This window comes from Rattus rattus, chromosome 18, assembly GCF_011064425.1.
Source record: "Rattus rattus isolate New Zealand chromosome 18, Rrattus_CSIRO_v1, whole genome shotgun sequence".
NCBI lineage: Eukaryota > Metazoa > Chordata > Mammalia > Rodentia > Muridae > Rattus > Rattus rattus.
In genome coordinates, this window is record NC_046171.1 from 10,120,528 (window position 1) to 10,137,193 (window position 16,666).

At 42.5% G+C, this 16,666-nt stretch overlaps 2 protein-coding genes across 2 annotated transcripts; both read right to left on the minus strand.

Annotated features, from left to right (window-relative positions):
• Nucleotides 1-2,879: 2,879 nt before the first annotated feature.
• Nucleotides 2,880-3,554, minus strand: LOC116887618 (von Hippel-Lindau disease tumor suppressor-like). Its single transcript, XM_032889224.1, has one exon. The coding sequence runs from the start codon at nt 3,552-3,554 to the stop codon at nt 2,880-2,882; it is 675 nt and encodes a 224-aa protein (XP_032745115.1).
• A 4,766-nt stretch (nt 3,555-8,320) lies between these two features.
• On the minus strand, nt 8,321-9,259 carry LOC116887055 (olfactory receptor 2H2-like). Its single transcript, XM_032888544.1, has one exon. It carries the CDS (start codon nt 9,257-9,259, stop codon nt 8,321-8,323), a length of 939 nt encoding a protein of 312 aa, XP_032744435.1.
• Nucleotides 9,260-16,666: the final 7,407 nt, after the last annotated feature.

A 16,666-nucleotide genomic window follows, 5' to 3' on the forward strand; every position in this document is an offset into this window, starting at 1 on the left:
GTCTCTGAAGGGGCAGCTGGATCTCCGATTGAAATAGGGAGCACTCAGCTTTGTAGCCACACTCGCTTTTTTATAAAGAGCACACCCATGGGTTTTTGTTAGAGCTAGCTCATTTGATTCCTAAATTCTCAGATTTTATGGGACAGCTTTCAAGTCATGATTGCCTAGAATCTTTCTTGCCAGGAGTATTGGTACTGCACAGACCATGCAAATCCTACATGAGGACTCTGTATCCCTCTAGCCAAGCTGTTCTGATTGTCCCTTACCTATCTACATGTGACTGGCTGTCTTCCCTTTGACACGAGGAAGTTAACAAAGGAAGTTTAATCTGCTAGGCTACAGCGGCTACAGCAATATAGAGGTAAGCACCAGAGTTCAAGCCTAAACACAGATGAACAGACCGGTTCCCCAACCGTAGACAGCTGCCTTTCCTAAGAGGTAAAATGAGGCCACGTGACACAGAGGCATCTCTTAACTAGCAAGGTTTTGGCTAACAGTCCGTGGAGAAGTTGGCATCTGTTCAGTGGTCCTGGTGGTGAAACGTCTGACATTAAGTATATGGTAGAGAGAGGGATCCCAGGACTCCTATCCTATGGAGAGAAACATCTCATTAATTCAGCTAAAACCCAGAGGTTCCACAGCCCACAGATAATTAGCTAGTAATTATGGTAGAGGGGCAGGAGACTCTCTGGAGAACGTGTGCCAGTAATAGCCTTAATGGAATGATGGGGGACAAAATCACCCATTCCTCTTGTTAGTAGGGATAACCAGAGTCACATTTTTCCTGTCTACCCAGCATCTAGACATTGTTCCTGCTCTCTGATTTATCCATATAAATCCATATTGCTCTTTTGTGTGTGTGTGTGTGTGTGTGTGTGTGTGTGTGTGTGTGTGTGTGTGTACACTTGTGCATATGTAGACAGGTAAAGTCATCTGTCTAACCGGCATTTGATACAAGTGTCTATTCTGTCATCCATCAGAGTTAGGATATGAGGTTCATATCATAGTGGATGTTTTGGGTAAGATCCACAGTCATACCTGATAGTCGTTTCAGCGGTCTGAATGTATAACTGGAATGTTCTTATTTTCTTAGACTGTAGAATCTTTGTTTCTACAGTTTCTTTGGTGTGTTAAGGAACAGTTGTAGCAGCTGCCAGGAAATGTGATGAAATTGCATTAATTACAGTTTGACTAGAACACTGATGTTTATGAAAGTCTAAGGGCAATGTGGAAAAAATTGTTATAGTGCTAGAAAGTAGAAAGGGTCACACACATAAAATGTAAGTTTAATAAAAGTATGAAGCTAATGAATGAATGTATGAAGTCCAGACTGTAAGGAAGGAAACGAACATTTATTTAACTGTAAAACATTCCAGAATACTCTACAAACCCACAGTTAATGGCAACTGGCTGAAGAGGCCCTGTCTAGCTTTGAGTCCTTTCTATCCAGATGAAAAGTGTACCCAGATCCTGCTGATAAAAGTACTTGAACCATATGAAATTCCAAGGGTTCATAGGAAGAAGAAGAAGAGGAGGATGAGGAGGAGGAGGAGGAGGAGGAAGAGGAAGAAGAGGAAGAAGAAAAGGAAGAAGAACAGGAAGAGAAAGAGGAGGAGGAGGAAGAGGAAGAGGAAGAGGAAGAAGAGGAGGGAGAAGAAGATGAAGAAGAGGGGAGGAGGAAGAGGAGAAAGAGAAGGAGGAGGAGGAAGAAGAAGGAGAAAAGAAGAAGAAGGAGGAGGAGAAGAAGAAGGAGGAGGAGAAGGAGGAGGAAGAGGAAGAGGAGGAGGAGGAGAAGGAGAGGAGGAGAAGGAGAGGAGAAGAAGAAGGAGGAGGAGGAGGAGGAGGAGGAGGAGGAGGAGGAAGAGGAGAAGGAAGGAAGAAGAGAAGAAGAAGAAGAAGAGAAGAAGAAGAAGAAGAAGAAGAAGAAGAAGAAGAAGAAGAAGAAGAAGAAGAAGAAGAAGAAGAAGAAGGAGAAGGAGAAGGAGAAGGAGAAGGAGAAGGAAGAAGAAGAAGAAGAAGAAGAAGAAGAAGAAGAAGAAGAAGAAGAAGAAGAAGAAGAAGAAGAAGAAGAAGAAGAAGAAGAAGAAAGCACTCAGACCTGGCAACAATTTATTTACCGTCCATGGGACTAGAATTATACAGAAGCATAGCTACTTTCTGTCTAGATAAGTTACCACTGTTACCTCAGTAACTGTGAAAAGCCAATCTTGGTTACAAACAGAAACAAACAAACAAAAAACTACCCCAAATTGATAAGCCTTGAACAAGGAGAAAAAAAAAACCCACTTTCCATAAAAACAGCTTCTTTTAAGATGTTTGCTAAGTGCATTTTAAATTAGCTTCCCCTTCCCAACCAAAGAGGCTCACCCTCCTGAGCCTGTCTGTCAAAGCATCTACAGCTTGTTCACTAACATCACTAACTGAAGGGTTCTGATGTAATAGGGGCTGGGACCTCAGAAATAAATTCTCATTTCTACATCCAGGGTCTCTGTTTTTCCAAAGCAGGAGGGGGTAGGTTGCTAACCACAATGCATCTATTGAGATGTGACTACTTTCTATTGAATACACTAACTTTCTTATTCACTTATACAAACATCCTACACTCAAATTTTCTGAGTTGCTAGGAGGGAAAAGTGCAACATTTCTCCTGATGCTTCTAGAAAACACATATATTAAGTGGCATTTTGTGATGCCATTACTTTTCAAATGATTGAGCCCAAGACTCGTGCACTGACTAGGCAAATGCTCTACCACTGAGCTATATTCTCCAGTCCCCAGTTAGCTTTCCTTTTCACTAAAAAGATGAAACACTATTTTAAAAGGTTAAGTGGCCGGTTCCACATGCCGATCAAGACTCATCAATTACCATCAGTGATTCTTCAGTGATTTTCTTCGGCTGCCTTTTCTAATAACCACTGATTTTCAATGTGTTCTTGGCTAAGCCGTTCCAGGTCTTTCCTCACGTTGGGGTAATCTTCCAAATCGTCATAGAGTGATGAGACAATGTCCAGTCTCCTGTAGTTCTCGGGGCTGACCAGGCTTCGCACAACCTGAAGGCACCGCTCTTTCAGTGTATATACCGGCAGGGTGATGTTGGCTAGAGCAAACTGCTGGTCAACGTTGAGCGATGGCACAAATAACTCAGTTTGGTTAACCAGGAGTCTGTCGTTTGTCCTTGCATCCCTGAAGAGCCAAGGATGACCTCGGTAGCTGTTGACGCGGAGGCTGGTGCCGGGCAGCAGCGTCTGGAAGGGCTGTGGTTCACCGTGGAAATCGAGCCACACAGGCTGCACCACGCGCGGGCTGCGGTTCCAGACCACCACGCGGGTCAGGTGTCGCGGGTTTACCCTCGCTGAGCGCAGCCAGGGTGGCGGCCGCCCTGCAGCCATAGGTCCCAGGGCGTCTTCCAAGTCCAACCCCAAAGAGAGGTCAACTCTGGAATTCCGCCGCCTGGGTCGCTCCCCTGTAGGATTCGGCAGCAGCAGCCAAGTGCAAGCGGTTTTCTTCATATCCGGACTCCAGCGCTCTGACCGGTTCTTCTGGTTCTGGTCCATCGCTCCAGGGAGGACAGGCTGGGAAGGTGTGCCATCCTACGTGCTGGCTCTCAGGTAGATACATTTAATCATCCCCAGACTTAAGACCTTGCCAAAACACATCGAATGAACTTGGGGAGCTCCTCTCCTCTCCCTCCCTCCTCTCCCTCCTGTCCCTCTCCCTCCCCCTCCCTCCTCTCTCTCTCTCTCTCTCTCTCTCTCTCTCTCTCTCTCTCTCTCTCTCTCTCTCTCTCTCTCTCTCTCTCCTTTCTTTTCCTCCCTCCCTCCCTTTTTTTCTTTCCTTCCTTCCTTCCTTCCTTCCTTCCTTCCTTCCTTCCTTCCTTCCTTCCTTCCTTCCTTTTTGTTTTAAATCTGATCATTGTCATGCTCATTTGAACAAATGCATATTCTCTACTGGACCACTCCCCTGGCCCCTCACCCCGCCCCTTGCAACATTGAGACAGGCCAGAAACCAGAAACCATTATTGATGGGCTTCCTTTGCATACACACACACACACACACACACACACACACGCACGTACGCACGCATGCCGCATACGCAAGCCTTGAAACGTACACGCACATGCACGCACGTGCCACACAAGCATTATCTTCCTCTTGGCGTTGAAACTGGACCTTTTATTGAGATAGGGTCTAATTAGGTACCTATGTATGACGTAGTACTCAGTATGTAACTCAGGATGGCCTCGATCTCCAGACAATCCACCCTCTCCGGCCTCTCATGTGCTGAGATCATAGGCATGTGCCACAAAGCACCACTAAAAGTTAGATATTTTGGATAATATGCAACAATTCTCAATGGTAATCAACTCTCATTCAATAGATGGCAACCACAGAGATTTTATGTTTATTTGATGAATTTCTCTGGTGAGTAAAATTTGTGAGCTTTTTTTTCTCTCTATGTAGCTGTTGATGTCTCTACTGAGTGATAACTCAACTTTTAAAAATTATTTTATGGGCCTGGAGAGATGGCTCAGCAGTTAGGAGCACTGGCTGCTCTTCCAGAGGCCCAAAGTTCCATTCCCAGCCACCATCTGTAATGGGATCCAGTGCCATCTTCTGGTGTGTCTGAAGACAGCATCAGTGTACATTTACATAAAATGAGTAAATAGTTAAAAAAATTATATTTTTACTATTGGAAGTTGAGCCATTGAGCATGCTAATCATGTGTTCTATCTAACACTGAGTTATACCTAAACTTTAATTATTTATCTTGATACAAGGTCTCTTAGGGTTATGAGCCGCTGTAACAAACCCAAATAATTCTCTTGAGTTGGGCTTCCTAAGTATTTCCCCAGGGAAAGGAAAGGTAATTTTGGTCAGCCAGTTGTTGGGTGGAGGTTTTGGGCTTAGACGGAACCTGAGAAAGAAGGACAGTCTGAGACACGTTAGTCTGGAGCTGGTCCCAACACGCCTCCAGGGATAGCATCAAACAAGCTTATTCAGGCATGCCAGGGGGGACCAGGAGTTCTGGCGAGGATGGAACTGCTTTTATTTGGGGCACACAGAAAAAAAATACACACTTGGAGGTTTTCAAAAGCAACAACACTTCAGTGGCAAACAACTAGGAAATATCAACAAAGAAGCTAGTCTGAAGTTACAGAGTTGCAGATCCCACCCTTTTCCTGATAGGTTTACATGGAATTTGGCAGATGCTTTCCAAGTTCAGGTGGCTTATAAATCTACCTTGGTTTTTGTTTTCTATCTCTGTGTTCAACAAGATAAACAGCACATAGGGCTCTGTGTTTACTCTTTCCAGACAGCAGAGTTACACTGAGTTGGATTAAGGTTTCTGTTGACTTGTTTAAGGACTTGCTGTTACATTTTTGGCTGACTTGCAGGTTTGCTTGACTTGACTTGTTTGCTCAGAACAAGGCTGCAACCTCAGACTGGCTACTCTGTTGATATTTTCTAGTCGTTCCCCACTGAGGTGTTATTGCTTTTCATAGCCTGCTCCAAATAAAAGCAGTACCATCCTCACTAGAACTCCTGATCCCCGTCGCATGTCTGAATATCTGAATAACCTTGTTTTATGCTATCCTTGGAGGCCTGCTGGGACCAGCTCCAGAATACATGTCTCAGACTGACATTGTTCTTTCTCCCGTTCAATATTATTTTTTTTAAAAAATGTGAATAAATGGAGCTTATTTTATGCTTTTGGCTTATCTTCAGTACTTGAAATGACATGTTTTATTTATTTTAGATATATTGATGATTTATAGGGAGATTTTCTAAGCTTCTCACCCAGGGGTCTCGACTGAATTTCAGAAAAATATTTATTTTTTATTATTTTTGACTACTTCTATCTGTGCTTATACAAATATATATATATACACATATGTACATATATACATACACACACACACACATATATATATATATGCAGGTGTTTATAGCAACCAGGGGTGTCAGATCACCTGCACCTGGGTTGTGAGCCTTCTGATATGGGTGCTGGAACTTAAGAGCAGTACATGCACTTAATGACTGAATTGTCTGTCTAATGCATTTGTTTTCTTCTAGTGCTAAAAATTGAATTTAGAGACAGACTCACACATGCTAGACAAATGTTCTTCCACAGAGGTATATCCCAAGTCTTCTGCTTCCCTTCCTTTGAATGTTAAATGCGCCTTCAGTAAATAAGAATTCAGAGACCTGGAGAAATGACTCAGTGCTTAAGAGCACTTGCTATTCTTGCTGAGGACAGGAGCTGGAGTCCAGTACTCATCCAGGTTAGTTCACAGTGACTTGTAATTCTTGCTTTGGGGATCCAAGGTCTTATGACTTCTGCAGGCATTTGCACATTCTTGAACATATATACACAGAAACAAGTACACATAAGTAAAAACAAAATAAATATTTTTTTAAGAAGGAATTCACTGTAGGTTTTTAGAATAACAATTATTTATTAGTTTGTGTGTTTAAATTTTATTTGTTCTTATTTTATGTTTATGAAGTGCACTACATGAGTCTCTACTGCCTAGGGAAGCCAAAAGAAGGTGTTGAACTCCTTGGAACAGGAGACATTTTTAAGCCACTAATGGGCGCTGGGAACTGGATCTGGGTCTTCTTCAAGAGCATCCAGCATTCTTAATTGCTGAGCCAGCTCTCCAGTCCTGGCAGTAGATTTTTATATAGAGTTTGGTTTGCATTTCTAGAGCACTATTCATTGTCAAAGCTCTTTGACACATTCCCACATGAACTTTTATTCCTCAACAGGAAGAAGGCTCTTCTCCAGGGAAGACCTACTGGGTGGGTTGACTTCATCTGGGATATTCCATCAGCTTGGAATGGGACAGCAGGTTCACGGATTTCTGTGCTTCTTGTTCCCTCTCCCATCAAAATTTCTGGAATCAAAAGGCTGCTCTATCTGTTATCTTCATCTTCATTTTAGAAGACAGGGTGAGGAGGAGTTGTGATCCAGAACAACAATACCCCTCTGATTCTTCATCAGAGGCAAGGATGCTAATCTCAAGAACTTGTCTCCAGGGTCACCTAGGAGGACATTTGGGTCTCTGGAATACCCCTGTCCTTGGCTTAACCTTGAAAAGAATTCCATATAGGAAGTGGCAAGGAGAGGGAGAGAGTTCATATTCTGGGTGTGTTTCTTACATTTCTAAAACAAGCACCAATTCTCTGAAATCTCTTGTCTTGGAGTAGGAAAGTCCCTGGATTAGTTTTTTGTGGGAGTATCCCTGGTTTCTTTCTAGCTATACTATGGAAAAAACTCCAGATGCTGTGAGTTATGTCTTCATGTTAAAGTGACACACATCTTTAATTCCAGCACACAAGAGACAGAGACAAGTGGATATCTGTGAGTTTGAGGCCAGCCTGGTCTACAGCGTGAGTTCTAGGACAGCCAGAGCTACATAGTTTTGAAAAATACCCTGTCTTGAAAAAAATCATAAAAACAAAACAAATAAACAAGAACAAAAGCACAAAAACCCTATACAAAGTATGGAATAATGGTACAGTTAGCCAGAAAAAAAGGTACAGAGGGCAATGGGGTCTTATAAACCAAATAAAACCAATTAACTACTGAGTAGAATAGAAACAAATCTTAACTATGTCTTTGAACGTGAATTCAAGATACCTCCCCTATCTCTTTGTCTTTCTGTCTCTGTGTCTCTGTCTTCCTCTCCCTCATCCATAGAAAAATGACAATAAATACGAATTCATCCAAGTAGGGCACCAAAGGTAGGCCAAATAAATTATTCCATTCAAGTCCAGGTTGGTCAAGCAATGAGTTTATTTACTGTAGTTACAGAAGAATGGCTGATGTATTACAGCAGTAGCTATATCACTGGAAGCTTCACTTAAGCGTGAATGAGGACACACATAAGTTGTGCCACTGGGGTCTGGTGTATAACTTGCTTGCAGCTAGATCTTTGGAGAGGTTTCTCCCTTCCAATTGTTTACTGGTTATGTCATTCCAAGAAGGAATCACCAGAATCCTGTAAATTTCACGGACCTGAGTATTGTGATATTTTTTTCCTTCTTTCTAAATTTCTTGAGTCAGATGAGCCTCCTTGATTAGTCCAGGTAAGAATGCTTCATTTTGGAAGAAACATCTAGCACTCTTCCTATTCATCTTCTGATTCTGTTTCTCTCCTTCTCAATACCCTTACCCCTCCACTACAGCCTGTCACTCACTAGGTCTACTGTTGTGGCTTGGATAGGCATGAAGAGTGAATGGACTTGGGAGTTCAAATTTTTCACAGAGGCTCAAATTCATCTTTATTTGGAAAGTATATTAATTCTTTCTCCCTCAGCTCTCCTCAGAGTCCCCATCTTTCCCTAGGAGCTTCCAGAATGCTCTCTTCACCTCCTTGTTCCTCAGGGTGTATACAAGAGGGTTGAGTGTAGGAGTGCCCACAGCATAGAGGAGACCAAAGAACTTGCCCCTCTCTTGGGCATAGGGATTTTTGGGCTGCAGGTAGACAGCAATGACTGAGCTGTAGAAGAGGGTGACCACGATGAGGTGGGAGGAGCAGGTCCCGAAAGCTTTCCTGCGCCCCTTTGCAGAACGTATCCTTAGTACTGCCCTGGCAATGGCACCATAAGAGACAAGGATTAGGCTTAGAGGCACAACCACAATGAAGACACTGGCAACAGCCATCTGGATCTCATTAAAAGTGGTGTCCCCACAGGACAGTTGAATTAGAGATGGGACTTCACACAAAAAGTTATCTATCTGCCTGTGGGGACAGAAGGGCAGGTGGAGGGTGGGAGGGGTCTGAACTGTGGATTGGACCAAGCCTATAGCCCAGGCCGTACCTGCCAACTGCCGACACAGGCGTGGGTGGATGATGGTGGCATAGTGGAGGGGCCGGCAGACAGCCACATAGCGGTCAAAGGCCATAACTGTCAGGAGGATGCACTCTGTTGTCCCCAGGGACATGAAGATGAAGAGCTGAACAGAGCATCCCAGGAAGCTGATGGTCTTTGTGGGGCCCCAGAGGTTGACCAGCATCTGGGGGACACAGGTTGTGGTGAAGCAGAGGTCCAAGAAGGAGAGGTTGGAGAGGAAGAAGTACATCGGAGAGTGGAGCCTGGGGTCGAGCGTGGACAGCAGGAGGATGAGTGTGTTTCCTAGGAGGGTGAGGAGGTAGGAACACAAGACAACCACGAAGAGAATCTTTTCCAGGTGTGGGTGTTCAGAGAAGCCCAGCAGGAGGAAGCCCATGGGGGAGCTCTGGTTGACCATGGCCTTTGTGTCTAGTTGGTGAGATGAGACTGTCAGACAATGTATTTTAATTTGTTTTGTAAAATCTCTCTCTGCATACTTGTCAAAACATGTGAGGTGGATTCTCTCTTCTCTACTCTCCAAGAGTCCTTCCTCCTTTTCCCTGCTCCTTCTGGTTAAATATTTTGTAGTGGCTGAGAGGAAGCCAGGAATGTCCTGGAAAATGGATGGATTCTTCCTCTGGTACTTCTGACTTCTTAGCTGAGCACAAAGGAAGCTGGAGAAACACATGAATTCATTGATCAGTTAGTTTTCAATGTTTCAAGAAACATTTATTGAGCACCATGTATAATCTGAGCACTGTAACTATTGACTCTGTTCTTTATGAGTATCAGCAGTTATAAGGAACTGTGTGTTTGGATCAATGACTTGATGGTTAATATTAGTGTAGAATTAGCCTCATTTTCTAAGTGTAGAAATGGATTTGTTGATGGCTCATATTTGGTCTTTGGTATATATATTTTAGGAGATTCACTCAGAGACTGATGTCTGTCCTGTGGCTGAGATTTTTTCCCCCTACATGAAATAATTCAATGTCCAGAGAGATCAGCTAACTTATATTTTATTCTTTATCAGAAATTATAGGAACATTCAGGGTGGTATCGTGTAGAGCTCACTCTTTAAAAACAATCATCATACTTACTAAAGTAAAAAGCAAATGCCTTCTCATTCTGAAAAGTCTGTCCTCGACATTTTCTCTTACAAATATGGAACAAGCCAAGATAAACACAGCCTTGGTTCTGTGATGATTCTTGTCTAATTCGATACTGACACAATTCCTCAAGGATGTGGAATCCTAGCACTGGACTGGCTCAGGGGGGAGGAACTGTGAGTGGGAGGCAGCCTGGTCTCTCTAATGCGGTCATTTTTCAAAAAATTAAAAAGGGTAGAGGTTTCTAAATGGATAGCTGAAGAATGTGTATTTTAATATAAATATTAATATAATATGACAATTAGTGACTTTAATACGTCACTTTCCCTCTCTTTTTTTGAGACAATGTTACATTGCCAGTGGTACTGACCTTACCTTGAATATGTAGCCCCGGAGAGCTGTGAGCTTGAGAGCCTCCTATTTCATTAGCATTATGTTTACTTTGGGGGCATCCAAACATAGTTTTGGTTTTTCTTAACTTTGGTTTCATTCATATCGAAACTCAAGTCTTTTATTTTCAACCAAGTTCAAGTTTACAATCAGATTGCAAGGTAGCTACAAGGAGTCCTTTTACCACCATAAGTGATATTAATCAAATTTTAGTATTTTCACTTACTTATACTTTGATTTTACCCCCATCCCTTTTATTTGTAGGCCTGGCTGTCCTGGATCTCACTGCATAGACCAGGCTATCCTTACGTTCAGAGATCTGCCCACCCCAATCTCCTGACAAAAGACATGTGCCATTGATATTTCTCAATGTGTTTCTGTATTAGTTTTATTGAGCATTATTTGGGAAAATGTTGCTTATACTGTTATGCTCCTTCATATTTCAGTATGATTTGCTACAAAATTGAATTACAAAAGCAGTAATTAAATTTAAATAGCTTACTCTTGTTATCTAGTACACAGCCCACCTTCCTAATTTGTTGTCCCAATAATGACCTTTATCCAGTATGGTATTTTGCACAGGATCTGGTGAAAATTGACATACTATGTACATTTCTCCTGTCTGTCCCCATCTTCTGCAGTGGCTAAGGCACTGAGCTAAGGGATGGGTTTCGAATATTGGACAATGTGAACACACCACGCACGTGGCAGAGCTCATAGGCTGGAAAGGTGAGTGGTCATGAAACCCAGCAGGACACTGAACATAATCCTAGGACCCCAGGACTGAAAGCCAGGAAGTAATGGGTGGGAGAGACAGGGCTGTGGAGAACAGAGATGCACCCTGCAGGAGGCAACACTATTGTTGAGAAAGAGGGGATCCGGAGCACAAGCTTGTAGGTGGCAGGCAGTGACAGCCACTGTGACAGCTGAGAGGCGGTCCCTGCAGGCTGATTGGTGGGGTCTGTGGAGGGGACCGGTGGGCTGTGTTTCCTCACAGGTCCCTCTTGTGTGCTTGGATGTTGTGTAGCATCTTCCCTCCTCCAGCTTAACTCTGATCTCCTGCCTTCTCCCCTTCCTCCTACCTTTCTCTCTTTATGAGGGAAGACTCCCCTCCCAATTTTTAAATGCTTTATTGTTAAAAAAAATCTTTACAAAAGACATTTGCATGCCTCTCCTGGTCACACTCACTTCCTACCCCTTCAAGAGGCGATCACTCTTTAGATTATTTATATTAAGTTCTCCTATGCTGTCTTATAGTTTTTCTTGTGTTACTAAAAAGCAATTGAAGAGGTTCTTAGCTGTGAACTCTAAAAAATCCTTCCTGTGTCCCTGGCTCCCTTACTATCCAGGTCAGTTTGAGTAAATTATTTTCAAGCTCTTTAAAGTCCATCATCCTTTGACTGTCTTTCTGTTGTTTTGTGCTGTGATTCAAAACTCTCCCCTCCCCCTTTGCCTGCTTCAATTCTGAGTCACCAAAATTCAAATATTCCTTGACAGTCTTCCATCTATTTCTATTTTCATGGATACATTCTTTGTCTGTCTCTTTTTTTAAAGACAGGTTTTCTCTGTGTACTTCTGGCTGTTCTGGAACTTGCTCTGTAGACCAAGCTTACAGAGATCGACTTTCCGTTGCTCCCTGAGTGCTGGGATTAAAGGCATGTGTCACCATAGCCTGGCCGTTCCTCTTCTTTATTAATGACCAAAGGCCTAGGCATGTATGAGGAGGTGCAGGGAGTGGGTTGCCATATCTGTTCTTGTTGGTGTCCACATGATGACTGTCACCATCTGCTGAGAACTTTCTGCACATCTGTCTCCGTGCTACATTTCTAGAATAGTCATTAGCATTATTCTCTCATTATGGAGGCTCAGTACTAGAACATTGAAACATCTCACCCAACGTTACACAACCAAAGATGGCCAGGCCTGGATTCTGAGCCTTGTTTGACTTCCTGTGTGGTGCTCACACACTCTGCGTTCATGATCTAATGATCTAACCCAGGCACAAGGATTCTACTCTACCTTTGTTTGCAGATGAAGAGAAACAGAGGCAGGTTAAATAATTTGTTCAGCACAACGCAATGTTTGCCAGATGTGGCCCTATTGTTTAAGACATGAGGGATTTTGCTGGACTAGAGAAGAAAAATCCCAGGACTTACCTTGGTCAGATCAGAATCTACTCACTCCTTGGCAGGGGAGGTTTCCCCATAATGAGGAGTTTCTGGTTTGAATGGAGCCTCCACTTGGTCTTCACACCATGAAAAGTGAGAGCAAACTGATGGCTTGTGCCCCTGTGACAGCACTGGTGTTAGGGCTCAGCATACTGTGGATGGGAATGCCACCCTGAACTTCCCAAAGCAGTCTTCATCAGTGCCATGATCTGGATATGACTACTGCGTTTTCTCCTTCATTTCAGGTAAAGTAATGGCTACAGAGACAGGTTAAGTACCTTAGTCAGGACAGTATAATCTGAGCTGAGACTTGAACCAGAGGACACTGACTCTCGGAGGTCTACATGTACCGTTTCCCACCATCAACATTCTGCTATAGTCTAGGAAGTTAGCATCATTTTGTTGACTCTGGAGATAGTAAAGGGCACCATGAGAGGGATTCCTGGACTCCCATCCCAGAGGAACACATGCTCATTAGCTCCACCAGGACTCTGGGGCCTCTGCCCACAGACAGTTAATTAGCCACTGTTGATAATGACGGTTACGAGTGAAGTGGAGGATTTAGAAGAAATCTGTTAGCAGGTTTGTCTCCTGGGATTAAACAAAGATGTTCCCATCCATTCTTTTCTGTCAGTGGGCAGTACAATGGCATCACTTTATCCCTGTGACTCTTTTGGCTATCCTAACCCTTTCTCTCATCTCATTTCAACGCACTCCATACTTCATCATGTTCTCTCTCTCTCTCTCTCTCTCTCTCTCTCTCTCTCTCTCCCTTTCTCTCTCTCAGCAGAAAGGACTGGGGAAGGAACCCATTTTGCAAACTGTTTGAAGGACAAGCATGAGGATGCATGTTTTGTACCAGAAGCCATATTTTATATACATATATATATAGTAGTTATACAAACTATATATATATATATATGCATATATACACATACACATTCCTAGTTCTGGGAAGGGTAAGATAGGCAAACCAGCAAGGCTTGCTGGCCAGCCAGCCTGTCTGATCAGTACACCATGCCAAGGAGAGGCACTGTCTCAAAACAAAACAAAACAAAACAAACAAAAACCAAACCAAACCACCACCAGCACCACGAAGAAGAAGAACCAGTGTAGTTGGTACCTGAAGGGTGGCACAAGATGTTGATATCTGACTTCTACATACACATACATACATATACTTCCACATGTGCACACACACACACACACACACACACACGAATGAACACATACATATAAATATCGAGATATGGTTTATGTATAGTAAAAAGTTCAGATTTTAAGTGTGTAGTTTGGTATATGTCGACAGCCTCAATCAAGACAGAAACATCCCATTACTCTATAAACTTTCCTGTTTCTTTAAATGTTTTAAAAAATTTTGTTTTCATTTATGGGTATGTGAGTGTATACCCCATATACAGGTGCAGGTGCCTTTGGAGGCCAGAAAAGGGTGTTAGATTATCCTTTTTACACTCAGAGAGCAGAGTGACTAGTTTTTTTTTTTTTTTTTAGGTTTTCAGTTTTTGTTTATTGAAGGGGATCTCATCACATTGGTTAATAGAACATGTACTTTTTAAGTATTCCCAAAATATGTACCAAGTAGAATACACATAATTTATAATACCCTCACAAAATGAAAGCATTACAATAATATAGGCTGTTTGTGAAGCACACTGGGATCCATCTAAAAATAATAATTAAATGCAAGAAAACAGAACATTAATTACCAATACTTGAAACTAAATAGTTTACTTCTCATCTGTGGACTATAAAACAAAAAAGTAGCAGACATGGAAATCCTGTCTCCATGGTTGGTGTTCAGTGGTGGTATCTTTGGTATCTGAGTTTGTTGCAAAGATGGAGTCATCCTAATATGATTAGTGACTTTCTAAGAAGAAAGAAATTTTAGCTTAATCTTAGGGTTTTTGAGTACAAGCAGACCGACTACTAAAGAGAATAAATTTACAAGCGTCTCAGCATGAGATGTCCAATCTTACATCACTGTGTGGAATAGTTTGGGGGTGCTTAATTAACCTGTGCATGGAATTAGCATGTCAGACCTGAGAAAACTTTAAAAGAATTACACTAATTCAATAAAACATGAAATACAATATGTCAAAAATAAAGTCATATATAAAGTTTTGTAGTATGGGGTAAGTATGGAGTGACTAGTTTTAAGTAAGTTTTAAAGTTTGTCTTGGGCCTCATTCACAGCTGCCCTCAGCTACATCATGTCCCTGGGCCATGGGGGAGATTCTGCTTCTGTGGTGATCTGCTCTTAACAGAGACAATATCAAAACATCTTTTTATCACCCTGAGATTTTTGTCATGTTTTCACCTTCTTCCTTGGCTCCTTGGTGGAGGACAGAATTTGCAAATAAAATAAAATACGGTGTGAGCATAGCCCAGTGATTTGCCAGCATGAGTGTTTGCCCAGCATGAGTCAGGACCTGGATTTGATCGCAGGTACCACACAAAGCACAATTATGTGTCTCTTAAGAATAGGGGACACATTTTGAGAAATGTATCATTACGTGATTAAATCACGTGTGAACAAAATATAGTGTAGTTATACAAACTGAACATGCACAGTACTCTTAAACGCTATAACGACAAGACTCCCGCAGTGGATTTGGTTTATTGGTGACCGACATAACATCACGTGGTACATGACAGTGGAAACTCCCGCACAACCCCAATGATCTTTGTTGAAACCCAAGAAAAAATGTTTCTTGCGATAGCACAGAAATAGTCGTAAAAAGTATGTTGCTGTGTTGAAAGCTGTAGGCTCTTTATTTTGCTTTTAAAATTGGATTCTTACTAGGCTTGGTAATGGGTGTGTAGGTTAGTTTGGCCTCGAGCTTGCAGAATATTCCTGGCTCTGCCTCTGGGTGCTAGAGTTATAGGCGTGCATCACCACACAGATTTTGGCTTTAAGAATCTTTTGTGTTTGTTTACATGAGATGATGAATTTGGCCAAACCTCAACTGCTCCTTCCCTTTGGCTGTACCCAAAGCATTTATAAAAGAAAGAGGAGGGTGGAGAGATGACTCAGTGGTTAAGAGCATTCTGACTCCTCTTCCAGGAGGTCCTGAGTTCAATTCTCAGCAACCATGTAGTGGTTCACAGCCATCTGTAATGGGATCCGATGCCCTCTTCTGGTGTGTCTGAAGACAGCGACGGTGTACTCATTTACATAAATAAATAAGTAATGAGAGAGAGAGAGAGAGAGAGAGAGAGAGAGAGAGAGAGAGAGAGAGAGTTCATGTTAGTCACAACTCTACCTGGCCATCATTTAGAGGCTAGACTGTGGGTCTCTTTTCTATGACTGTAAGTGCTACAACTCTGAAGGGAATGGCTTCCCCAACACGAGTGTCGTGGAGGGTTGCTGTGTGTGTGTGTGTGTGGCTTAAGCCAGCTGCCTGGGTTCCTATCTCAGCCCTCTTGTCTCTATCAATACCATCCAGAACAGTTTTTCCTCTGTGGCCTTCATTTCTTCATCTTAAATGGCACTGGTAACAGGGCCCTGCCTCTGGAAGCATAAAACCCTCATAAGCATTTCTTTCACCCAAGTTCCCTTGCCTTCTCTCCTCTCCCTTTTTTTCCAATTCTTTCCCTCTATTTCTCTCTCCCATTTCTCTCCATCTTTCCCCCATCGTTCCCTCTATTATTCTGTCTTCCTCCTAACTATCCACCCGTCTAACTCAAATAAAGCATACACAGGCTGAAAGGATCCCAAAACCCCAACAGTAGGACAGAGCATGTGGTAAGTCTCTCGATCTCATAATTCAGGCAAGTGAGGGGCAATATCTTCCCTTTGAGGTATCACAAGGAAGTTTTATCTACACACACACACACACACACACACACACACACACACACAAGTGTGTGTGTGATACATATATGTATCACATAATATCATATATGTATACATAATACATACATATTATTTTCTTTTATAAATTAAGAACATTCGTTACAGTGGGGAAGGTTAGTGCAAAAAAGCCCAGTTCTGAGGGTTCCGATAAACTAATCTTACCTACCTCCCAATATGCCAGTCAAAGAATTAAGCAAAGGTGAGGGGCAGAGAAAGATCTACTCACTGTGGCTACAACTGGGAAGAACAAATGAGGGCCTTTAAACAACTGACAGAAACTT

Coding starts and splice junctions, on each gene's coding strand:
- LOC116887618 (XM_032889224.1), bottom strand. CDS start 3,554: ATGGACCAGAACCAGAAGAACCGGTCAGAGCGCTGGAGTCCGGATATG.
- LOC116887055 (XM_032888544.1), bottom strand. CDS start 9,259: ATGGTCAACCAGAGCTCCCCCATGGGCTTCCTCCTGCTGGGCTTCTCT.